Here is a 27,369-nt window from a genome sequence, read left to right as displayed (position 1 = left end):
TCATATACAAACATAGGGTGCCACTCATTCTTGCCAGCAGAGAAAGCAGTTTAAATTATGCTTTCCTGATGGAACTGGCCCTACTATAGCCAAGAGAGAACCCACTCAAGGGAGGGGAGGTGTTTGTGTACGATTGACTGCTTCCCTGAGGGTTGCTGCCAGATTAGATTAAGGAGGGGAAGTTCTGAATGCTGTAAAACAGAGGTTCCCAAACTGAGTCACAACCCCAAGTGGCGTCACAACCTCAGCAGCTGGGGTTGTGAGATTTCTGTGCCCACAACTGGGCACAAAAGCTGTAACAGAGCTGGACCAGCTCCAGGCAAGAGCTGCCTCTGCAGCGCAGCAGGTGGGACCCAGAGCAGGAGGGAACACTGCACCATCATGGCCACCAAGGTGAGGTGTGGCAGCAGCATGGAGTTGTGCCCCCACTGCTGCCAGGTAGGCAGAGGGTGCCTCAGCTTGGCAGCCATGCCAGTGTGGCACTTCCTTACATCCCAGGTCCAGCCCACTAGGCTACAGACCCCAGGGGGAAGGCCAGCAGGGAGCCCCAAGCCTCCAGCAGGCAGTTTGCATCCTCCACCCCCACCACTGGCTCTGTTCTGGCCATGCCACCCACAGGGGAGGGGACGGTGGGGTGGAGGGATGGATGCCAGGCTCCACACACTGCATTAGCCACAGCAGCTGGAGGTTGGGCACTGCACATTGTCAGTGCCACTCACTCCCAGGACCAGGAGGCTGCAGGTCAGGAGTGAGCAACATTGGAGGGGTGGGGGATTGCAATGTTGATGGTGAATACAGCAACAGCTCAGCCAGGCCTACACAATATTTGTGACCAAATTAAAATAACAATGCATCTTGTGCAAAAGTGACAGCTGGGACCATACAAAATAGAGCAACCCCAATTGGTTTTATTCTGTGCCACATTATGTCAAATCAAGAAAATGGTCAACAGAGAACTGACACACTTATCACGTGTGTCAGAAGCCAGTAAAGGCAAGAAAGCTACATACGCATTTCAATTGACCTAGCAACTAAAAGGAAACATAAATATTAATCTTAAGAGAAACTTGTAAAAACTACAGAAAAGATATCCTGTACATGACAAACACTTCTCCCAACAAACATCCTAAGGTATAGCGTGTTAAAAATGTCTAAACTATTCAATGTATGTTTGGAGTTTGAAGAACAAACCATCACCCGTACAAGCTACTGCTAATGTGCCTGGTTGATATACAAATACCCCAAGACAGGTTTGGTGACACCTCTAAGTATCCTGTCTGACTGCTCAGGCCCATCACCTGTAAATTGACCTACTATTATAGGCCCTGCAGAGATGCACAAGTTTTATACCTAGACAATGCAAGAACAGGAGCCAGGCAATTAATAGTTACAATATGATGATCAATACCTTTTCCTCCCTGTTTGGACTCTAAAAATCGGCCAGCTATCAAGGAAAAGTGCTTTGAGGTTATACAATTAAACAGTATAAGAACTAACAGAATTTGCCAGCAAAGTGTGCACTCCAGGAGAAGCAGAGAGAGAGATCACTGCCACATTGCAGCCAGCTTAACCAGCAACAGATCCTGGTTGGTGAAAACTGCAAGACTGGACCAGCTTCCTTTGCCAGAATCGGTGAGAGAACACTGTTACCTCTAAATATGTAGTAGGACTTTGTGGAGCAGCTCATTTTATTCTGAGGAGTCATTTTTGGCATTTGGTTTTTATAAGCTTGCTTGTGGCATTATTATTAAAGCCCTTCTCCTATTGATCAGCTGGGTGTTGGGTCAATTCTTGGGGCACTAGGTTTAAAAACCCGCTTTCTAAATGCAACAGTGGGGCAGGAGTGAGGAGACATGCTGAGGAAATCTGGGAAGCACTGCCCTAGCTGTCTCCACAAAACAATGCTTCCATAAACCAACTGGGGAAAGACCAGCTCAGTGGATCTTCCATCTGACCTTGCTATTTTACCACTGTAAACATGTTTGGGTCTCTATTAGCCATAAGGAACCCTATGTGGAGGCACCCTCTCTTTCTCCTCCAGCCTGAAGAAGGTTCTGTCCAGTAGAGAGAAAAGTTGTCACCTCTTTTCTGTGGCATCAAACTCCCCAATGGACTCTTCATCTTACACCTAGAACTTAAGTCAGCAAAAGCCAAACGTAATCTGATTAACTTACTTATTGCTGGTGACGAAAGTGCATTTGTTCACCAGAAACAAAAGCCAATGCTTGAGTCTTTTAAGAAGCTAAGGCCTGTCCACATAACTCCAGCTACAAAGGGTTGTGTTGAGATCGTGCTTATCTAAAAAGTAAAATTCCAAACCTAGGTTACATCAAACCAGTATTAAAAAACTGAAATTGGCATAAATACCTAGCTTTAAGCAGAGCTTTTACAAATAGAACTTTAAAAGAAGCCTCAATTACCAAGCATTTTCCTCAAAGGGATATTTACTTATCTGCAAATAAAATTCAAACAGGAACAGTTATTCCACAATGCACAAATCCACGCAAAAACAAAATCATATGTTGATGGAAACAGAATAAATTGGGGAGATCCATGCTGCCAACAGAAGAAGGAAGTTCAAGGTATCGCCAATATTACAAAAGCAATCACCACATCGGTGGATGGACCACCTAGGAAGCTATTCTGCAAATACCAAGTCCCTTTACATTGACTGCTGGAGTCTAAGCCAGACCTGATAAAAAGATGGTACAGAGTTCTATCATTTCTCTGACCGTTTCATCTATATCTGTCAACTCATTTTTTTGCAAGTAAGAATTTAGTTTTAAAAAAAGTTAGTCATGAACTGAACTTCTAAACCCATTTTTACACTTCTTCCTTCTTTGTGGAAGATCAAAAGACTCTTAGAGATCTAACTTCTTCAGGGATTTTACAGCCTTACAGAAACATTCTTAAAAAGGTACTGCCCTCACTGACCACATTTCCATGAATGCACCTTCCTGCTCCCAATACAATTTTACCCTTTTTCCTCAAAAAAGAGAGAGTCCGAATCACACAATTACAGTAGAACAAACACATAGTTCATAAGTTATGTGCTTCAGCCCTTGCCAAGATTAGGGTTTGCAAACCAGCTGGAGGTCATTTACAGCTGCAAATACAGAGTTGCTCCAGCTTTTATTTTCAAAGGGTTCAGGTTCTCCCTTCAGGTGCATGGGACTGCTAAGGAGCTCCAGCCGTGCCCTTTGAAGTAAAAACTACAGCAAACACCTGTGTAGTTCATCCTTTACTTGGCATTGCATTACAAGTTAACTGGGTTGTATGTCACCCAGCTACAAATCCTCTGGGTTCTAGTGTACTTCCTCTCTGCTCCCCGCCTTTTTGTAAGGCTCCACTACTGCTCAGGACCTCTCCTGGCTGCATTTTCTTTCTTCACACTTCCTGTTAAGCCACCAGCCTTCTCGCTTATGAAAGCCCAATCTACTTCGCAGCCTTCTTTGAGAAAAAAAACATGTAGCCACTCTGCTATTCATTGCTGTTCCACCCCAACACCCACATCCCTGATCAAGGAAAGCTAGTGGCACTTCATTTGCTTTTCAAAACGTTTTAGCCCTGATGTATAAAAATGCAAGGTGTGGCCAGTGGGGAGGGAACTTTTTGCCCAGAAACTCAGGACAAGATGTTTAGGTGAGCTTTCAGGTATGTCTGCTAAGTAACAAGAGGCACAGGGGTAGATCAAGACACAGCAGGCACAGGTCAGAATCTGGTGAAGGTAGTGGAGGGAATGGGACTAATAAGAAATAAACATGCTCAAGCCTGAGAGGCACTTCCAAGTTTTGTTGAACCCGTACAAATAAGACAGGGGGGTTGACTTTTTTGACCATTTTTGTCCCTTAGCAGCATAAGTTCCAGTAGACACACAGCTATACAAAGCGAGAGAAATTATTTTTGCTCTTGGAAGTGGCATAACTGCTGTTTGTTCCACTCGGACAACAACACTCTAACAGGAAACTTCATAAGTATAGACATAGACAAGGGTTCAAAAGGCAGGGCAAAGCAACAGAGCTGAACTGTCATTCAGAGGGATGGGTCTTGTAGGTGTCAACTAGACAAGAAGGAAGGATTTTGGTCCCTAGTGCCCTACTAAACAGATTTGCAGGAAGCACTGGGGGTGAGGATCTGAACACAGGTTTGTCAGTGCTCACATGAAAAAGCTGCAATAAGGAAGCGAAAGGGGAGACTACGCTTGTGCTCCTTAGCTACCATTCAGCACTTATTTTGGGAGGGTGGAAAACGAACCTGATCATTGATTTGCCAACCAACCAGTATAGGCTTTGCTGTAAAAGAAAACTGAAATTTGTACGATAACTGTTATAAGATACAGTGTGCAATTTGTGCAAGCAAAAGGTACAGCAGACCCGTTTTATTCGTATTTGGCTTACCTGTCTCACATTTATGCAAATTAATATTAACATCCAAGCAGAAAAACACACCCCAAGACATGCATCATTCGCAAACACCTTGCAAGATGCGCAGACTGCGTCAAACAGAGTTACGCACAGCTTGGATTCCCAAGCAGGATTCTGGAGGCTCACTCAGTCTCAGTGTTGCCACTGTGCTAGCAGCATATATTTACAAATCATTTTTGTAACATAATAAATAAAGTACTGGTTGAAAAAGGTTTCATTTTGGTACCTTTGGTATCATAAATGTGAGGTTTAAGGAATACAACCCCTCACTTTTCTATTATTTCCTATGGGAAAATTTACCTCAAGTCACGCAAATTCAACATACGTGAGGTTTCTCAGGAATACAATATACATGCAAGTTGGAAGTCTACTGTACCTCCTTAATGTTCTCTCACCATGGCAAAATTTACTTATTTCTGCCAGAATTAGATAAACTATTTAAAATGTGTGGGTCAATATAAAATTCGGTGCAAATCAGTTGCATGAAAATTTTGTAAAAAAACAAAAAAACAAAAAAAAACAAAACAAAAAAAAAACATCCACACAAAAAGCCCCCCAAAAATCCTAGAAAAAGGCCTAAGACACATGGAACAATCTGTCCCATAAAAGATGCCTTGGGCCAAAACAACAAACATCAAGCCAAAACAGCAGAGGATAATACTGAAAGACTTGGGACAACCAAGAAAAAAAAAATATGGCCAAAAGAGTACAAAATCTGCAAGTAAACAGACTTTGCAGCAGTCAAAGAGAAATCCACGGTTTTTTAGAATCTGAAGAGAAGAGCTTCAAGAGACACTTTCCAATAACCAATAGTGGAAAGTGACTGCAATCCAAGATTCTTAGGGAAGTATATGTGGCTCCGTAAACAAATCTTCATTTCTTCACGTTTTCTCCACAGTTTGTGGAAACAGCTACAAGAACATGGACTAGAGATGGAAAATTGTAAAAGTTTAAATAGATGTTCTCAATGCCTATTAGTTAATATTCCAGAGAAGGTACTTAAGGATCTGCTGAAATTCAATAAAGATCAATTTGATTAAAATGATGTATAGACTTTGATCTACCATAAAACAAATGCATCAAGTGTTATTACATAATCAGCTGCGGGAATATGAATCAAGGACCAAAGTATACACTTAACACTTTGGTTAAGTTCTCAGCCCTAATGACATTCTGGTTGAGGTGTCACCAAATACAAGCACTCACACTTCAGATCTCACCAGTATCTAGCAACTCTCCTCTGAAACTTGTATGAAATTTTGATGGCAACACTACTGTCTTCTACTGCCCTCTACTGTCTTCACCAAAAACCAGGACATGCAGCAAAACAAAAAGCAGCAGTAATACTGTTTTGTATTTTTCCAATAAAATGCTAATTTTTTTGTAGCATTTTAAACAGTGCTAAATACAGATGCGTCTTATAAACAGATATACATTTTTAAAGTTTAGAAATGTTTACTTTCTGCATACAACATAAAAAGTGCAAGGTAATTTGAATTTAAATGTTAAAAATGCAACCACTGAAATGAGCCTGGGACTGCTGACAGCTGTAACGCTGTTATAATACACCTGGTACAGGGCCATGCTCCTATAAACAGCATAAGTTAGCTCAAAAATAAGCGAATAAAAATCGCTGCAACTTTAACCTGGAAGACAACAGAATTAAAGTTGCAATGGTCTGGCTTCATTTTTGACTACTACTATAAGAAAAGGGAAGACAACAGCTACATTGGAACAGATTATACAACTACTATTTGAAACCAATATCTCTATAGCATCTGTCAACACCTTCTATTTTAAGCATTCTTTTTTTTGTACGTCAAACATTTTAAAGGAGTCTTAAAAGCTAAAAAAGAAATTCTCTCTCTTACAGATGCAATATTTTTCCCACAGATACATTATGATATCTAGGTTGTCAATGCTCTAGCACTAGTCATCAAAAAAAAATCCACAGACATAAATAAGAGAGAGATGAAAAGTTTATGAATAAAGGTTTAGGAAAGTGAGAGACTAGGCATGGAGGAGGTAAAATTACGTGGAAGGACCATTTTAAAATGAAACAGTCTTCCAATTTCCATTAACTCTACCTTTTCTGCAGAACAGATTGCGAAATGTAGAACACACATAAGTACGCCCACCACTGTGCATATCAATGTGTAGTTGGAAGCCATGCAGTCCATATTCTGGGTCAACATCATCCAGTATAGGTTTATGAGCAGGCAGGACATATAGTCTTAAAAAGGAAGAATCAGGCAAGAAAAAAAAATAAATGGGCACAAAAGAAATACTAAATAACCAATTTTTTTGGGGGGGGGGGGGGGGGGAGGGGTTGTGTGTGTGTGCGTGTGTTCCTCCCCACCCCCCACAGGTGTTCTACTTTGCCATTTATATTTTGGAAGCTTAAGCTGAGTTTACCATACTCCCTACACAGATCAATATCATGCCATAGAAAGCTAACTACAAGCAACTAACTAAATTTACCACTGGAAACATTTCAAGTGTGCACCTATAAAACTTCCATCAGATGGACTCTTCTACTGTAGCCACGGGTCTAAAAATCATTTACTTCACTAGAGGAACAGGCAATGAAATAATCTGCCTAGGCCTGGTGTAGAGTACAATGGTGAATCTCTGGCTGCGTATACATGTTCAGAAGAGCTGAGAGAATTCTCTTAGGTTTTTTCTCCTCTGATGGAAAACAAACAAACAAACAAACAAACAAACAAACAAACAAACCCTTATCCCAAATCCCCTGACCAAGAGATTGTGAAGGGGCTCCCTGCTTGGCTGCAACAACAGAGTCTAGCCTGAATTACATTGCCTCCCTGGACCCAAGGGAAGCGGGGGGTGCACAGAAAGCAAAGCTGGGGAGCCAGAAAACTATGCTGCAACTTCTCTCAGAAGCCAAGTAGTGTACACAAGTCCAAGCTCCAGGGAGAGACTTCCTATGTTATTTTTCTCGTAGTGTGGCAATTGCTCTGGGAGAAAAATTTTGAGTGTCTGTACACCTGCGGTTTCTACTGGAAGAGCAGCTACATTCAGTTTTTACCTGGAAGGTTGCCTCTGGTGAGAAGTAATTTTTTTCAGAAGTACATAAATGAACACATAAGTTAAGTCCAATAAGAGAAAACTAAATCACTTACACTAATGATTTACTAAATCCCAGCAAGGGTTGCAGTAGAAACAGTAGTTATTAGGTATGCTTTGTATGAAAAAAAAATCTGACAAGGAGAAGCAAGCAAAGAAAAAGAATGTATGGAGAAAGGGGGCGGGGGGGAAAGAGTTAAAAAGAAGCAGCTGCTTAAAGCCAACTGACAGTAATCTTCATTTTGAATATTTTAAAATGGACAAAAGAAAAAAAAAACCAAGACGTCTGCAAATATATATTATATACGTGTTTAAAATAGAAACTATAAATCTAATAAAGTTAAAAACGGCAAGGAGGAAGAGGGAGCGGGGAAAAAGTTAAAGCTTTTGCAAAAATTGAACTTAAGCAATTCAGGTTTTTTTTTTGTTTTTTTTTTTTTATATACAGTAAGCACTTTTATATAAAAGAGTGTGATTAAGTTTACAAGGCTTCTTTATTAAACGTAGTCAAGGGATGTTTTAGCATGAAACATACTTTCTATTTTTTTTTTAAGCCAGTTATTGCAACTCTAATGCATAACAGTTCTTCTCTGTGGAAAGCACTACCATTGATAATTAGTGTCATAATAATAAACCTCCTTTACCACCAGTTCATTTTAAATTTTTCATACCTAATGCTTTATGTACAAGATTATACCTAGGATCCCACATACAAAGATAAAGTGATACTTACGTAGTGGAAGAGCCCAGTGTGCTTTTCTCAATAATTTGGTGATAATGAAGACTTGCCACAACAAAAGCAATCTCATTCCCTTCCTGACAATTAAATTAGAAGGAATACATTTTATCAAAAATGTTTTCCTAAGCATCATTAAACCCCACAAAACATGCTACCTATTAAGTCTCCAAGATCATTACAGTATATTACAATTTTAATAATAGTTCAACAAGAAAGCACTTCTTATAAATTGGTACTATACATCATATCCAAACACAATAATGTATAAATAGGGACCTAAGTCATGGCAAAACAACAGGTTTTTTGTAGTCCTGGCAGCCCCACCCCTTGCCACTCATTGGCAAAGTATACCTTCACCACTAGCTTTTTTTTTTTTTTGGTTGATTTCACAGGAAAATCATAGCCAATACCAGATATCCCAGCAACTGTGGATAATGCTGCTTTTCAGTTTCCGTGAAATACGTAAACTGTAAAGTCCCTATGTAAAAAGAATAATGGCACCTGCATAACACTGCCAAACCATGATATAGAATTCTCCTGTGTGGATACCAGTCACAAGATTCATTTCTGCACTTCATAATTAACATATAAAGAAAAAGGTGAATAAAAATTGGGGGGTGGGGAAGAGAGCAATTTGCTAAGTGCCTGGTCATCATTACAGAACCATAGAAAGTTAGGGTTGGAAGGGACCTCAGGTGGTCAGCTAATCTAACCCCCTGCTCAAGGCAGGACCATCCCCAACTAGATCGCAGCAAAGACTCTCTAGGCCAGGTCTTAAAAACCTCCAAGAACAGAGATTCCACAGCCTCTCTAGATCACCTGTTTCAGTGCTTTACTAGCCTCCTAGCGAGATAGTTCTTCCTAATATCCACGCTAAAAACTTCCCTTGCTCCAACTTGAGACCACTGCTTCTTGTGGTGTCAGATGACACCACAAAAACAATTAGCTCCAGGCTTTTTGGAATGAGCCTTCAGGTAGTCGAAAGATGCTATTCACTCCCCTCTTAGTATCCTCTTCTCCACACTAAATAAGCCCAGTTCCCTCAGCCTCCTCAGAAGTTGTGCCCCAGCCCCCAAAACATTTTTTGTTGCCTCCTCCCAGACTCTCTCCACTGGCGGAGGAGGGGTGGAGGGGGGGACAAAACTGGACACAGTACTCCAGATGTGGCCCTCCATTGCCTAAATAGAGAAGAAGAATCAAATCATGTCCCTTGATCTGCTGACACTCATACTAATGCAGTCCAGTATTAGATATTTAGTAAGTTGTTAACATCCAGGACTCTCTTCTTTTATTGTGTTAAATATCACCTTACTCATCAAACACAGGAAAACATTATTATACTCTTAGAACAACAGTCCTCTCGCACTGAGCAGCAGTTTGCTTTGTGCAGTGCAGCAACAGGTGTCATTCATATCAAGAGCTATAGAAAGCTTTCAAAACAACAATGATAAGGCCATTAATTTATTTACCACAGATTTACATACCCTTAGGTTACAAAGAAATATCAGAAACATGAATCAGAAGTAAAATTATTTGCTGTCACTTGCCTAAGCCTTTAGTCACTCTTAAAAAAATAACTTTAAGAAATGTAAATTACCCCATTCACCACAATGGCTTGTTTACACTTCAGATCCATGACCATTTAAATGCCAACTGGTTTAAACTATTTCATAATGAAACACTGTAGCGCAGCAATGCGTAGTAGTCGAATGCACTTGAGTCAGTCATCCTAGAATCTACTCTGTTAGTGATAGAACTGCAGTTTCATATGGGGACAGGTGAAGCTAGCAAAAGCTCAATCACCAGGAGGTGCCAACTCAAGAACAATGCCAAACAGATCCAAGTTACCACTTACCCTATGACAATGACAGGACAGAGGGTGGAGCAGGGAGAAGGAAGGAGGGGAGAAAATATTACAGGTTGGTCATCCAGTCCAACATGGAGAGAGCCACATTCTGGAGTGTATAAGTAGGAGCCTACAAATTAGGTAAGGAGTGCTTTGGGGGGGGGGGAGGGGGAGAAGAGAGAGAGAGCTCACAGGTACACCTTAACTTGGAACTAATGACACAAGGTCAATTCAGAAACATAAAAGCTGCAAGTGTACTTTAATCAGAAAATAAAATTTAAGGCCAAAACTGAACAGCAGATATCATGCTGTTAATATTCTATTTTACTGTGTATCATATCAAAATACTTTAATTATTTCAAAGAATAAAATGAAGGCATTGCAAAATTCAGGTCCAGCTAGCCTGCAAATACCTGGAACTCTGACTGTAGATGGCTATTAGGATTCAGCTGTGATTTTGAAGCCGTTTCACTACCAGCGTATGCATATTGGAATTGAAATTTGAGAGTTTCTTTTTTACTTTATAAATGATTAAACACATGTGAGAAAAACAGTGTTTGCTAGGCAACCATAATAAACAACATACCATATCAAAGGATATCCTTACCTTCCACAGTCCCATTAGCAGCCCTGGATCCAGATGTAGGAGCTGAACAAGATTGTCAGAACCAATCACTGGAGAGGCTTTAGTCAAATTAGTAAGATCATACTCAGCAATTAGGGAACACCACCGAGGTCTTTGACAAGACATGGTAAAGTAAACAAAGACAGGAGTGGGTCTCATTAACTAAACATTAAAGTTCAGCCACTTTTCAATTTCTCCCTGGATAATTAACAGCATGTTACTAAGCAAAGTACTCTGAAGGTGTTCAGCATACAAAGCAATAAAAATCTAACTTCTAGACAAAATGCAGCCTGCTGGTAGGCTCCAAGGGCATCTTTGTGCATGTTCAGGGTGGGAGGGACTGGGGGGAGGGGCGGGGTGAACGTATTTTAGAATAGCTCTCAGGAATTGCTCTAATTTAAAAAGTGCCCACAGCATCACATGTATTCAACATTCACATTTCAAAATGGTGGTGGTGGTGGCACTTTAACTAAAGCTTGCTTGACAGACTGTAGTTAAAGCACCACGGCAACTGTTTTGAAGCACCGGGACGCTGAATACACATGATGCTACAGCTGCTGGGGTGTGCTAATTAGCATACTTCAGCAGATTTGATTAATCAAGTCTGCTCTGATGATTTACCAATTAGCACATGTTGGAGCAGGCATCAGGCATGTGTATAGATGCTCTCAAAGCCTGGGTGAGAATGTAATAAAACCCATCACAAACAGATGTAACATTGCAAATAGGAAACTCAAAATAGGACAGATTGATGTATTTGGGGAAGGAAACCTTATGACAGGATGCAGAGAAGGCCGAAGTGCTCAATGACTTATTTCCCTTGGTCTTCACAGGCAAGGTCAGCTCCCAGACTACTGCAATGGGCAACAGTTTGGGGAGGACGTGAGCAGCCAGTCATGAAAGAACAAGTTAGGGATTACTTGGAAAAGCTGGATGTATACAAGTCTATAGGCCAAGATGGGATGCACCTGAGGGTGCTGAAGGAGTTGGCCAACGTGATTAAAGAACCACTGACAATCATCTTTGAAAACTCATGGCAATCAGGAGAAGGGCTGGACTGGAAGAGAGCAATCATAGTGCCCACATTTAAAAAAGGAAAATCCAAGGAAACTCCAGACTAGTCAGCCTCGCCTCAGTCCCTAGAAAAAAAAAATCATGGTGCAGATCTTCAAGTAATCCATTTCTAAACACTTGGATAAGAAGGTGATTAGGAATAGTCAGCACAGATTCACTAAGGGCAAGTCATGCTCAACCAACCTGATTGCCTTCTCCGAGATAACTGGCTTTGTAGATGTGGTGCACCTTGATTTTAGCAAGGCTTTTGATATGGTCTCCCACAACATTCTCCCAGGCAAGCCAAGGAAGTGTGGGCTGGATGAATGAACTGTAAGGTAGACAGAAACCTGGCTGCAGCATTGGGCTCTGAGGGTAGTAATCTATGGCTCCATGCCTAGTTGGCAGCCAGTATCAAGTGAAGTACCCTGGGGTCAGTCCTGGGGCTGATTTTGTTCAATTTCTTCAAAGACTTAGAATGTGGCATAGAGTGCACCCTCAGCAAGTTTGCAGAGGACACAAAGCTGGGAGAGTAGTAGATATGGTGGATGATAGGTCTAGGACTCATAGTGACTTAGACAAATTGGAGAATTAAGCCAAGAAAAACCTCTCATGAGGTTGAACAAGGAAAAATGCAAAGACCTGCACTTAAAGACGGAACAGTCCCATACACTGGTACAGGCTGGGAGCCAACTGGCTGAGCAGCAGCTCTGCAGAAAAGGACCTGAGGGTTACAGTGGGCAGTAAGCTGAATACAAGCCAGCAGTGTGCCCTCATTGCCAGGAAGGCTAATGGCATGCATCGGTAGGAGTGTTGCCAGTTAAGTCAAGGGAAGTGATTATTTCAGTACTGGTCAGGCCACATCTGGTGACTGTGTTCATTTTTGGGGCCCCCACTACAGAAAGGATATAGACAATTTGGAGAGAATCCAACAGAGGGCAATGAAGCTGGTAAGGGGGCTGGGGCACATGACTGGTGAGGAGAGGCTGAGGGAACTGGGCTTAGTATTGTCTTCTGCAGACTAAATAAGGAGGGGTTTAATAGCAACCTTCAGCTACCTAATGGTGGGCTCAGAAAGAGAATGGAGCTAGACTGTTCTCAGTAGTTGCAGCTGACAGAACAAGGAGCAACAAATCTCAAGTTGCAGCAAGGGACGTTTAGGTTAGATATTAGGAAGAGCTCTCTCACTAGGAGGGTAGCAAAATGCTGGACCAGGCTACTGGAGAGGTGGTGGAATTTCTATCCTTGGAGGTTGTCAAGACCTGGCTAAACAAAGCTCTCTCTGGGATGATCTAGTTGGGGGTGGTCCAGCCTTGAGTAGCACATTGGACTAGATGACCTCCTGAGGTCCCTTCTATCTCTAATTTTCTATGATTTAGTAAATTTCCTAAAGACTTTAGTAATAACTGTATTATAAAAAAAATTACGCTTTGGTGCCAGATACAAACTATGGATTATTTTAAATAGGTAGTTTAGGAATGGTGGACTTCCCTCCACAAAACTGATTCTGAAGAGAAACATCATTTTACTAAAGTCAGCTGGATTGAATATTTCTTTATTCCATGCTAGTTGGAATTAAAAAACTGATCCAGAATTATGATGGTAGTGTTAGTTTCTGATACTGTTGACTCCTATCTTTTCAACTCACTAGTGGGCTCTCACAAGTATGTGTCCATTACTGCCCGTCAAAGAAGTTTCACAAGACACTGCTGATTAATGCTCACTCTTCTCAAAACTCCTTATGTGGAGGGCCCCTTATTGGTACTCCTCCCAGTCATTTTGTTTTGGTTTGTTTAGGGGGAAAACAACAGGATACCACTAGGAGGAAATTACCGCCCGAAACATATCCTAATCTCCTCAGTATTCAGATAATGTCCATCTTAAAATATTAAAAACTCTCCTCTCTCTCTAGCAGGGTCTCTTCTAGGAAAAAAAACCTATCATCATCACCACCACCACCAGCATTAGCAATAATAAATACATTTATTATATTCATCTCGCACATGGAAAAACGTTTGCCCCACTTTTTGGGATGGAACCCTATACATGTCCTTTTATTCCATTTCAGATTCCACAGTCTTAACAAGTCTCCCAATGTCTGACCAACGACAAGGATCTGGTGAAAACAAACAGGAAGCAATTCAACCTGATAAGGAAGGGATCCTTATCAGGAGCAGGCATTTAGTAGGAACTAGCCAAAATGGAGCCCGAACTGAAGAGAACTAGGTTCTACTAAAACAGTTTACAGCCTCAGCAGCCAATTAGATCCAAAGTTGTACCTGGATTTCCTCATAGTTGCAGCTTTATCTTTCACTAAACATGTGAACTTTGTTACCCACACTTTGGCAAACCCCAGCTTGACTGCTGAGATATGATTATCCTTAGCGGACATTCAGAAGCTGCAGAATGTTATAGAATTAGAAAAAGCTTCCCACCTCAAGTGGTTGACTGGTACGAACACAAAAAAAGAAAAGACATCTCATATTTCTGAGTTTTATTTTATTTTTAGTAAAGAGATCTATGGAAACCACCCTTTAATCATACCGAGTTTTCCAAACATAAATATTTATTGTAAACAGTACATACATTGTTCAGTACACACTCACTGAACAAATAATACTATCTTGGATTATAATAACTACCTAAATAGAAAAAAAGAACTGCTCTCACTAAATTTTGCATTTGCTTTCTCCCAATTTTGAATTTTCCACTCCATCTCATATTTGTCAGTGCTTAAGAAAAACTTCTGCAGGGCAGGAGCTGTCTATTCTTAAGATTGAAGGAAAGTAGGGCTGGAAGGGACCTCGTGAGGTCATCTAATCCATCCCCCTACACAAGGGCAGGATCATCACTGACTAGACCATCCCAGACAAACGTCTGATTAACCCACTCTTGAAAAATGTGTAGGGATGAAGAGTCCACAGCTTCAGTAGGTAGCCTGTTCCAATGCTTGACAACCCTCATGGCTAGAAAGTCCTTGTAGTGGGATCATGGATGTTCGCTTAGCTCCGTCTTTAAATGTCATGCAGCCCTATACTTCCTGGGCACACATGCCTCAGGAATATCACAGACAAAATCAGCACTCAATGCCACAACATAACATAGTCCATACAGAGCCTGAGAAGGTGCCTGTGGTTTCCTACTGCTCTCTGTCTACAGTTTTACATCTCAGGCCATCTTTGACTCAGTTCCCTGACATGACACTGCTGCTTCCAGCCTTGTAGCCCCTGGGTCATCTCCCAAACCCCATGAAAGGTTTCTCTGGTTAACTGCTGCTCTTTGCCTTGTAGCCTTCTCTCTCACCCTGCGATCTTTTTCCCAAGACCCAGAGAGGGCTACTTCAACTCTGCACTGCAGGTCTATCACTTCAGTCTTCCCCTCTCTTCCTGGCTCTCCTGCCTCCCCCTGGGAGTATCGCTCTTAGCTCCCTTCAGCTAGCTAATTACCTTTCTCGTCTGTCCTAGTTCTTCTGGCAACTTGTGACAGTCCTGTTAATACAGCCAAAACTTGCCTTGTTGCAAAAAGAGCACCCTGTTGGGTCATACTCAGCTTACAATCTACCATGACCTCCAGGTCTTTCTCTGCAGTGCTACTACCTACCTACTCATTTCTGCACTTGAGATGGAATAGTTGCATGCATAGATAGACTGGGGATTTTGCACTTGTCTTAGTTTAATCTCATCCAATTGATTGTGCACAATTTTTGCAGCCTAATCAGGTCAATCTGGATCCTAGTCCTACTGTTCAGAGTATCTGTATCTCTACTCGAGGTGGTACCACCTGCAAATTTGTTAAGTATGCACTCAATCCAGTCATCCAAGTCATTAATAAAGATACTAAGCAATACTGGACTCAGGACAAACCCCTAGGGAACTTCACTTTATTCCTCTGGCTCACTGTCTAATTGAGAGGAAGTATCCTCTTTGAGCATCATGATCCAACCAGTTATATATCCATCTTACAGTATCGTCATCTAGTCTGTATTTCTTAGGTGGTTATAGAAAATGCCATGAAAGAGCGAAAAGCTTTGCTACAGTCAAAATATATTGCATCCACTGCTCTCCTGCCATCCAGAGCCTGTCTGTCCCCTTATGAAAGAAGGGAAATCAGGTGGGTCAGGCATGAATCCATGCTGGCTGTTCCTGATTATCTTGTTCTCCTTTAGGCATTTCACAAGAGATTCCTTGAGGACCTGCTCCATAGTCTGATCTCAATACCTGGAAAGATTAAGTGGTCTAAGTCCCTGGGTCCCCCTCCTTCCCTTTCTTAAAAGGGAGCTTTATATGGTCAGTAACTAATGCAAATAGATAATACTTCCTTTAATTCTGATATTGATTTCTCTATTCATCCTAGAAGCACACCAATGAATAACAGTACTTTGGTTTCTGAGGAAATGCTGTAGGTGGACTTAGCTAAAATTAAAATTCACTGTTCATGTCAGTTTGAGATTCAGCAATTTCCACATAGACAGGACCCACAATAGTTCATTATACAGTATAAATAATATTTAAACTCACCCATTCTTGGTTGGAACCTTGCATCGGTCGAGCAGCAATGGTGTCATGCCACATAATTCCAGAGTTGACAAAGTGTCTAAACATGGCCAACTGGTACCATACCAATATACAGTAACAGACGTGTCATTAAAAATAATGTCCACCTGCTCCACTACATGCTCCTTGCCATTTCTGTCCTTCAGTATGATCACCCAGCTCAAATTAGATGCTCTGTTATTGGGGAAGTGAGAAAGAGAAAGGTTTCAAAATGACCTGTCAAAAGTGACAAGAATGATGTATGGAAGTTTGATATTCAGTCAGCAGAATGCCCTGGAATTTTTAGGAGCACAGCATGTTTGTTTCCTGTTCTGATCAGTGGAAAAAAAACCAAGGTGGCTTCTTCAGTGCAGAAAGAAAAAAATAGCCTATTTTCCCTTTACTTCCATTAAAGTATCTACATTCTTAGAGCTAAGTCACAAAGAAAACATACTGATAGTACCTTCTGTTCCCGCTACACAGAAAAGACACAGATTCACTACATAAATATTCTGTACATGGCTTGGGGCAAACACACTTTATGACAAAACACTGCTTACTTTATAGCTTCCTTGGTTTTAAGTGGAAGGCCAGTGTAAAGGTTTATAGGTCTGAGAAGTTGAATTATTCCGGTTTTGGTAGTTGCTTTGTGTTTCATAATGTATTCCTTTTTCCAGTACCCCAATTTTTTTTCCTGGACTGTAGCATGGCTCAGTGAGACGGTAGTTGTTTCTATAGACTCAGTATTCCAATTAATTATTTTACATGGAAAAGAACCGGAATAGATTTTGAACCAGATGACACTGTGAGAAACAAAAATAAAAAATAATGAAAATAACAAAAGGCAAACAGTATTAATGGCAAAAAGAGTTATTATAAAATTAAAAGAACAAGCCAAAATATAAATCCACTTCCAAAAAACAGAAAGAAGCAATTGCATGTTGATCTCAGCTATTACTGACAATCTCACTAATAAAAGTTATTGGCCAGGTCTAAAATCTAATAGGGTTTTTCTTGAGGTGAACAAAAGGGAATCCCAACTATAACAGAAGTCCCAACATCCATATTTTACCTCAGTGGCTGATATCCCTCCATATTTTCACTTCCACTTTCTTTAAATTTGTCCTTAAACTCCTACTTTCCCTAATTCTGAATATTTCAGCATTTTGATTGTTGTGGAATAAAACAAATTGTATAATGAAATGCAATGCGTATTTACATACAGCCTCATTATGCAAAGGTAATTTGCATACATCTTGATATGTTTCCACTATAATTTTGTGACACTATAATACATTTAAGACCACCAAAAATTCTCTCTCAAACATTTTGCATTGATGTCACTGGAATGTGTGCAAGGAGACTAAGTAAGGACATCATAATAATACCCAACAATTATGCATCCTTAGAGCAACTCAGTGGGGAAATGCAAAGGTGTTATTTGTGCTGCATTTCCCTATTCTGGGCCTCAGACTGCTCAATGCCAGACCTGTTCTCTTTGCCCCCAATTTTATCCCCAAGAATTCCTCATTTCCAATATCCAGACAGTTTTACAAATACAGCATTATACAATTAATCCCAACTGTACCCAATGGTATCAGTAAGGCAGCAGAGTTAAAGGATTTGCCTACTATCTAAAGACTCCATTTTAGGGCCAGGATTAGAACCTGACACCTTCCAATGCCTAGTCTTATGCCCAGAACACTACTACTCCCTTGCAGGGCACAGATAGATGAGACACTTTCTCCAGAGTTACCCAACTCAAATTTTACTCAACAATGGGTGCATCTACACATGCATATTAATATGCAGCAATACAACTCCAGCACATATGCCAGGGTTGACTACACCTGGGCGTCACATTAACGTATGCATCTGGGACCACAGCACACTGAGCCGAGTCAAAGCAGCCCCAACTGGCAGCAGACTGGGGTGGGGGGCTACCTGGCTCAAACTGCTGCAAAGGGGCTGGGTGGGACACAAGGGTGCTCCAATGCAGGGCTAGCCAGTAGGCAACCCCTGCACTGAAGCACCCTCGTGTGCCAGCCAGCCCCATTAGCATCTACCATATGTACCGCAGTGCACACACACACACAAAACTTCACAGCAGGATAATACTTGTATTTACAAATATTAACCTGCTGCAGATTTTATTAGTTTTCTTGTAGCTTAAAAGGGCCGCACATGTAGGTACTGAGACATTTACTACAGAGTTAACTGAGCAACACCGCAGTATACATCGCATGCCCAATAAGTTTACTCTGCAATAAGAAGCAAATACATAAATAGCTCTCCCAAGCAGTTTGCCCGAAGTATGCACTCTTACAGTGCCAAGCCACCTGGCAGCAAGGAAGTCAGTTTGCACTGAACAAATGGGCACTCTCGAATAAAACTGACAATAATCCAGACACACAACAAATATTTCCAGGATCCTCAGGAGCAGCTTCATGCCAAGAAAACAGCATTTCCTCTAGGACACATGTTGTGTTATTTGCCCGTTTCATTTTTCTTCTGAAGTAAATTGATGCAATTGCAGGCATGATTCAAAAGTAATTGATAAAGGGATGTCTGCCTGCACTGCAGATTACTTCAGATAATAACTCAGAAGTATGGACTTCTCCTCCTCACTAATTTTAATGGAGTGTCACAGCTCTGAAATCTCATGACGGCACCTCAGTGTCAATATTAATCAATTTCTCTGCATTTTAATAAGTGGACTGGGAAACGTGTTAGGGCAAGGAAGCAACACTAGTGGGGGCCTACAAAGGAGAGCCAAATTTTCTCACTGAGATACTGAATGCCAAATACCAGACAGACAAGGCCTACAACTTCCAATTACTTCATGCATACAATGCCCTGCAACATGACAAAAATACCTGGGCAAAAAAGCAGGCACCTAAAGAAGGACCAAAAATAAGTAAATAATAAAAATAAAAAATAAAAAATCTGACGCTCCCAGTCTCACCTGCATGCAAGGAGGGAAGCTGGCAGTCTGTGCTAGTGTCTCTAAATCAAAGTACACATGCATCTTACAGAGCAGTAAATGCTTAGGGGTATATTTTCAAAGCAATGTGTTTGGCTTTAGCCACATAACTTCTATTAACATTAATTGGACTTCCACAGCTAGAACTCCTTAAAATAATTTGCAATACAACTGAAAAATAGCTAGCAGGTAGTTACATCAATTGTCTAGCATAAATGAAACCAAATTAAAAAGGCTCATGTAATTATTTTGACTATATGAAATTGAGACCACTGTATGCATTTCCCCACTTCCTTACTTGTCACTGGCCAGATTATAAAAGCGCCGATTCACACATCCAATACACAACAGGGTCACAGCATCCAAATAAGAAAGTATTTTCAGCAATATCTCAGATGGCATACTGGAATAGAAAAAAAAAGGGGGGAGGCAGTGGGATGGAAGCAGAAGAAATGTTGCTAGAATTATTCACAAAACTACAAGGATGACAGTGACTAAAGCATTTAACCCCCAAGTAGAAGAAAGTGAATCTGAAGAGAAAGTGAGGCTACCACTTCATAAATACACGTCAAACCTGTCTTCATAAAAAGCCATTTTCTTACCTCTTAAGCATTAAAACCTGCAGTTTTTATTAGTTTTGCTTTGTTTCTCCAATATAAAAACCTCTATATAAAGCACTTCACAACAGCCTACCTGAGTGGTAAAAGATGTTAACAACAAACCTAGTTTCTTGAGTTTCATGTTACTATGGTGCACCTGAAGCCAATTTGGATTTTGAAAATAGTAACAATTCTTTTAAATGACATTAAATTATATTGCTCAACATCAGGGGTTTTCGATCTTAACTTGTATTATGGCTCCACATGTAGAAACTCGCAGTTCTTGTTAAATGTATCCCAAAATTTGCATGTGAACACTTAACTTCTGACTGTGGCTCTTAAGTCTGAAAATTCATCACCAGCTAAAGCACCCATAAATCACCCTCTCACCTCTACAGTTGAAAGTGTATTCATAAAAGGCCTGACAACTCATTGGATGTCAATGGAAAGAGTACCAATGATTTCAGTAGGAGCTGTATTTCCTTTTTCCACTAGAAGCAAGGCAACTGTCAGGGCATAGTTTGGGTGAACATTGTCACTTCTATCTCTGGTACAGAAAGCAGTCAATAGCCATGACCAAAACACAAGTGCACAGCTGCAGGCCACTTCAAAAATGGCTGATTAGGTGAAAGTCTGAACCCCCATTCCATGCAGGGTCAAACGAAGAAATTACAAAACAGCATCTTCCATAACTTCTGTCTGCTTGCCTGCCCACCTCCAAGCTCTTTTCAAAATGGGAAGGGGGAAGGGAACAGAGGGAGTTCTGGTGGATTTTCAGCTCTTGCTGGAGAGTGAGGCAGATGTATTGGAGCCCCCCTGAGGTGAGGGAAGCTACAATTCATCCACCCCATCCTCCACTGCCAGCTGGGGAACCCCTAGAACAAGCCCCCTCTGCTCCCCCCTCCAGTTCTGAAAACAGCTGGGGCTGGAAGGAGGGGCCATTGCTAAGGGAAACTAGCTACAGGCTGGCAGCCAGCAGATAGCTTCGCCTCCCTGCTGGAGCCAACAGTGAACTTCTGTTTGGTCCTGGGGACCATTGCAACTCAGCACTTCCTGCCAAACATTCTGAGTGACAACAGGGATAGGCACTTCTGTCTGCACCCTCAAGCTATTCAGGCTGAAATGTAGGCAACTTCCCTGAAATCCCAGGGCACCTATAGACATGCAGCAAGGCTGCTCCAATGGGCTGTAATTACAGTGCATCAGAACAGACTCAAGTTATCGAGGCTACTGGTGCATGGTAATTACCATACATGTGATGCTGGAGTCCGGAGCATCAGCATCCATGAGCCAAAAAATGGCAGCAGGGGTGCTTTAACTAAAGCTCATTCAACAAGCTTTAGTTAAAAGCACCCCACCGCCATTTTTCAGTGCATGGACCCGATACACATGGCACTTCAGGTGCTTTAATTAAGCAGTAAGCTGCTCTAATTAGGTCCCCCCTACTTCTGGAGCACATCTATGAAACAGCCACATTGGACTGCGCGGAAGCAGCAGCAGCAATAATAGACTGCATGCAGGGTGCTGAAGGAGCTGCCCCTGCATACATCCTTTGTCTAGAGAATTTAATAGGTATGCTCTTATTGTAACATTTGTGAACAGTGCAAATATAAATAAACATTTTATTTCCTCACTTTTCCAGTCTTGGTAATACCATGGTTTCAAAATGGCTGCTCAAAGCTAGGAGAAATTGATTCTGTGGCCCAAGTTTCTCCTGTTCCCAAAGGACTGAGAAAATCAATTATGAATCCTATTTTAATCAGCTTTTGTATGTATAAATGTACTGTTTAATCTCGTAATACAGGACCTCCTAAAAAATACAAGCTGACAATGCTACAGGGACATATTAAAAAGAGAGACCAAGGTCTAAGTTACACCTATACAATACATAAGCACATCAATAGCCACATGCACGTGCAATTATATCAGTGGTGTTTGCCGACAGCAGCCAGTATATTGGCTCCAGCTACAATTAGGGGTAGAAACTTGAAAACATGGCTTTCAAAATGACAAAAATCAACTCCATATTCAGAAAGGTACAAAAATAATGGACCCTACATCTGCTCTGGAGTCCATTCGTTGATGTGGGTTTTTACAAACTTCATTTTGCCGTGCTCTTAAACAACAGTATTTTTCCTCTTCACTGTTTGTTTGCCTTTCATGTAGCAACAGAGAAGAGGGGAAGCAACTTAGATATATCAATGCAGGGGGAAACAAGGAAAATGGCTGAACAAAAAGTATTGAAACTCAAGTAGCAAAGTGAACTACATTTCTTTACTTTTTCAGTCACAATAGTCTCATATGGTATTTGCAACAATAAAGTACATGAGAGAAACATATTTAGGTTGAAAATGTCTCTGATATCTCCAGAAACAGTGGTTCAGTCATGTCTTTAGGAGCTGTTCTGAAGCAAATGATTAGGGTGACCATCTCCCCCCGCCCCACTCTAGCATGCTAAAACTCCCTATGACAAAACACTTGGCATGAAAGGCACTTGAAATTTTAGTTATAAACTCTGGCTTTCTAAAACTAATATTTCAACAACCTTGATTGTGAGAAGCCATGTAGCCCACAAGTTGCAGGGGGTATCTAAGCAAATTATTATAACATGCAGAACTTGTAATAAGGGTGATAATGCTTAGGGAAGGGCTAAGCCTGACACTTAATACCCCATTTAGAATGCAATGCAAGCTAGTAAAAAACACATCTCGTTTTTATATGAAGGCCATTTGATACAGAGATTTTTAAGACACCAATATGGAACCTCGCTAGTAAGTTTTTAAACACTGGTTTAAAAAAAAAAAAAAAAGAGTTAAGCAGCTGACACACTCACCTCTCAATGCACAGACAAGATGTTGAAGCTGCAGATTTGTGACATTGTCTTTGAATATGGACATTTTGGGTACCAGGCATTTTCACAGGCACAGCAGTGAAGGTTCCTGACCTCTTACTATAAAAGATAAAGTTGTTAAGAATCACATGATCATCAACTGGAGACACACACATTGCAGCAAAGATGAAAAACCCTGTGCTTAACAAATGAAACAAGATTCAGAAGAATGTGCTTACATGATCAGTTTTTCACTTCATAAATACTTTCAGTAACTGAGTTACTTATGCTGATGGGATGAAGAGAGGCTTAAAAACCATAGCCCTCTTCTGATCATTCTCAGATCAGTCACTACTTGTGCCAAGATGAATGATACCTTGACAAGATCAGATTGGTTTTACTCCAATAAGGACAACTCATTCACCCCATTACACAATGTCACGGAAAATTTTTAAGTGTATGCTGCCAACACAGAAGGATTGAAACTGACATGCGCATTTAACTTTGTGAGTGGCAAGTTCCAAGGCTCACCCAGCTCTTGTCCCCTGGGTGACTTGCGGGCCTGTCAATCATTGCTGACCTACTTTCCCCACAGAGGCATGCTCAGACTGTGTCAGCTTCTGACTGAGAGCATGCTCAGTCAGAACCTGACATGAGGTAATCTGACTAGAAATTTCTCTGCGGAGAACGTTCTGATTGGCCACTAAATTCAGATAAAAGTTCAGTGAGCCCCTCCCTCGGGGGGAGATCGCGCTAGCTGGAGACAGAGGCTGGTGCTCCAGGGACTGTCGGCCAGTCAGGCCCTTAGGCCTATTGATCTCCTCCCTCGCTTGGCGTTTCGTGTCGCTCGTTGTTAGTGCATTGCGACTTTGATTTCCTGGCTTCCGACCTACCTTTGTTCTGACCTTCGACCACGATTTCGGATCACCCTTTTGGACTCTGTTGATAACCTGGTGTCTACTTACCTGGCTTGGACTGACCTCGGCTTCCATCATCGATTACGACTCGGATCATCCTCACTAACCTGACGTCTCCGCTGCACCACCTCCTAGTTTTGACCTCAGCTTCACCCACCAACCATTTGTTCGTTGTCCATCACCATGGACTGGCGTCACAACGAGTTACAGCTTCGTTATTGTTTGTTCGTTTGTGTTTCCCGTTAATGAGCTGTTGACCAGCCCTGAGACTAGCTAGCAGTGGGCAGCCGCACCTATCCCTGAGCTTGCACTGGGGTAGAAAGCAAGGGCTCGCTGTGAACCTCGTGGGCCAACAGACCTCTTCATTGTTTTTCGTTGTTTAATTGTTTTACTGTAACTGAAGAAAGCACCGATACCTACGCCTCAGAAGCGTAAGTCAAATAAATCCTCTGTTTAAAACCCGCTACATATCTGTGTCTCAGAGCTCCACGCCAGTAATCCCGCCTGTTCGTGTCCAATTTGCCACCACTCGACCAACCAACCGTGACCAAGACCGTGAGCTTGGCTCGCCAGCTCCAGATCCTCGACACACAACAGTTCCACCATGGCCAGTGTGAGTTCCAGAAACGTCCTTGTAAAAACTGATCATGCAGCAAAACAGGATACACACCAAGATATTTTTGCCACCTAACTTCATTAACCCAATGAAACATGAAAATCAGCTGAATTTCTTCTAAAAGTTAACAGAGCCCATGAATAATTCCACAAAGCCATAAACCAGCTCCTATTTGAAACATGCAAAGATATTCTAAGCTTAACACTGATTTGTTTAGCAGCATACTTGGCGTAAGTTATTCAAATACAATTCCCAAAAAAGGTGGGCATCACTGCTACTTTTTCTTATTTATTAAAGCACTAAAAAGTTGTAACAGATTACATCTTCCTTTTTGCTTTTCCTCCTACAAAAAGCAAAAAAGGGCTTTGTTGTTACAAGCATAACTATAAAGCTACATATGCCAACCTACTACATATTTTATACTTGAAGTTTCCAAGACTGCAACAGCATTTATCTTGCATATCATAATGTCAGTAATTATCTCTAGACTATCACAAAGCCAGGGGAAAGGGATGACACACAACAGAAACTTAATCAAATTTTGGCCCATTGTTTCTATGAAGCGCCATAGGGCAAGCAGAACTCCTATGTTCTGTCTCTATTAATGCTCCCAAGTTTGGATTGCTAGCTGATATTCAAACATATGGTCAATCCAACTCTGTCTCTCCAGGAAGTCAACTGCTAACGGTGCCCAGGGGTCAACAGGACATTCAATATACACAGAGCATAAAAATTAAATTTTGTGCTTAGGAAGAAGTAAGACTCAGTTGATGAAAAATATATTTTTGACCTTATCAACCGTATAAGCTATTTCATCATCCTAAAAACCCCTGAAGTTTTATTGGGAACAATTACAAGCACATTTTTATCTTCTTATTAAAGCTGTACCCTGCACACTTCATACAGCAATCCTGTAACAAACCACATTACTGTAATTGGTAATAAAATTCCTAAATATATTTCATACATGATCCTTAAGGTCAGACATACTATTATTGATAGGTAATTTTGGATCACAAGCTGACATTTTAGATTATAAGAGACATATATGTCACTTTGTCTTTCCAAAGCTGCTAAGCAACTGGATTGCAGAATTCCACCTTCTGCACAAAATTATCAATACTTTTTGTCTAGACAAATTTAATTATATTAGCTCTGATGAAACAGCATTAAAAGTACATAAAAGGACACTTTTAATTTCTGAGGAAGGATTTTTTCAAATGCAAGAAAGCACAAGTCCCACTGAACAATTAAACTTCTTTTTCCAAGTCTCATGGGTACTTCTAAAAGTGATACACACCATTTTTATAAAAAGCCTTTGTTTTTAAAGACTTGTATTAAGTTTCCAATTTTTTTTTTTTTTTTCCTATTCAAAAAGAAATGGTCATATTACCCTGGATAACTCTGAATCTTCATGGCTTGAGCACGTCAGAAGTAAGCCCTTGGACAATGAAAGTTAATTAAAATCAAAAGCCCAGAAGTGTTATATTCACCTTTGAGTACTGCATAGGTAGATTTAAAGTCTCTTTTGAGAAACGTATGAAAGCCAGAACAGTAAAACAATTATGTCAATTAATTAACCTTGTTTCATAACCCTATTACATATTTCATATGTAAAAGGACATGAAACCAGATGCAAAACAAAAATTTTCATATATGACAAAGCTGGTTTGCCCAACTTAAAGGCTACAATGGCTGCTACTTCCTCCCTCCCATACTTAGAAGCCTCATATAGCAACCCAAATGGCAAAACAACCTCAATGGCTTTTTCATTAGCTGCTCAACCTGTGGCACTCAAGTTTCACAGCTATATTTTTCACTTGAATACGCTGTAGAATATGCAAGGTGGATACTGCCTTTTTGCAAGTCCAGTAAAGTCTCTTTCAAGAAATGCAGCAACTTGCAATTAAAGTTATAAAAGTAGCAACTCCCCTTCCAATTTTCATTTAAACACTCTTATAACCCTACTTTGAATTTATGCGCCACATTTCATCCAGTGACTTTGAAGTGCTTTACCAAGGTGGGCACTGGCACTATCATACAAGAAGAAAAAACTGAGGCACAGAATGGCTATCCAGTTTGCTCAATATAACATAAAAGGCTTAAGAACAGAACCCAGATATGTTGCCTTGCTGTTACACCAGTGTCGTCTAAACTTTTGAAAGCCGACTCCGATACCAGAAAAGTTAAGTTAGCTGTACCCTCCAACATTACCAATAGCTGGTGGGATTTCAAAGCTAGGCCCATGCTAAATGTACACATCTTCTATGCCAGGCTTGTCCAACATATGGCCCACCAAGCTATTTTATCCAGCCCGTGGCAGAGCTCGGAGCTGCAGCCGAGCCACTGCCACAGTGCATGGAGCTGGCGGCAAGGTGAGGCGGGCAGGGCCAGCCCGTGGGCCCCAGCCAGCAGCGAGGGGAGGGGAGCTGCTTACACCAGCAGGGCCAGGCTCATCAGTGAGCCAGGTCCTGCCGCCAATGTCCCGAGGGCAGCACGGTGCAGGGCTGCCCCAGCTAAGCCTGACTGGACAAGCTGGGGACAGCACATGCAGCTTCTTCTCTAGGCCCACCCCTTGTCCCTGGCACATGGTCGGGGGAGCTGCACCATGGCCCACGCCCTGCCTGCATGTGTGCTGGACAGAGGCATGAGGTAAGTTGCTGCGTGGAGCTGGGAGCACCTCAGGGCTGGGCCAGGGCTACGGGGCGCACGGTTCCCAGAGGCAGGCTGGGCAGGACACAGGAAAAGCCTGGCCCAGAGGCGCCTTATGTCCAGCCACCTCCTTGGCAGTTCAGGTCCTGCTAATGTAGCCTGCATGGCTGAGGACTGGGGTCTCCATGCTGCTGAAGGAGCCCGTGCGTTGAGGGGATCCTAGGGGCCCACCCCCACAGCATGCAGCCTATGCAACACATTTCATATAGACATCAGGGCTGCAAGGGACCTCAGGAGATCATCGAGCCCAGCCCCCCGCCCACAGGGCAGGAAGTCAGCTGGGGTCAGAGGATCCCAGCAAGATAAGCATCCAATTTACTCTTGAAGGTGTTCAATGTAGGTGCTTGAACCACCTCCGCTGGCAAACTGTTCCAGCCCTTGGGGGCTCGGACAGTAAAGAAATTCT

At 41.6% G+C, this 27,369-nt stretch overlaps 1 protein-coding gene across 1 annotated transcript in view; it reads right to left on the bottom strand.

Moving 5' to 3' along the window:
- Positions 1-27,369, bottom strand: part of FBXO15 (F-box protein 15) — a 52,911-nt gene that overhangs the window by 6,716 nt on the left and 18,826 nt on the right. The window contains exons 2-8 of the mRNA XM_019545130.1: positions 22,722-22,838; positions 19,588-19,692; positions 16,867-17,109; positions 16,292-16,501; positions 10,704-10,833; positions 8,245-8,327; positions 6,512-6,657 (exon numbers count right to left, since the gene is read on the bottom strand). Coding sequence (XP_019400675.1) covers positions 6,512-6,657; positions 8,245-8,327; positions 10,704-10,833; positions 16,292-16,501; positions 16,867-17,109; positions 19,588-19,692; positions 22,722-22,838 — 1,034 coding nt within the window. The remainder of the gene's footprint in view (positions 1-6,511; positions 6,658-8,244; positions 8,328-10,703; positions 10,834-16,291; positions 16,502-16,866; positions 17,110-19,587; positions 19,693-22,721; positions 22,839-27,369) is intronic.

This window comes from Crocodylus porosus, unplaced genomic scaffold (genome assembly GCF_001723895.1).
Source record: "Crocodylus porosus isolate Cpor-Errol unplaced genomic scaffold, CroPor_comp1, whole genome shotgun sequence".
Taxonomy (NCBI): Eukaryota; Metazoa; Chordata; order Crocodylia; family Crocodylidae; genus Crocodylus; species Crocodylus porosus.
Note: the sequence above shows the minus strand (reverse complement) of the source record. Positions and strands in the feature narration are given on the sequence as shown.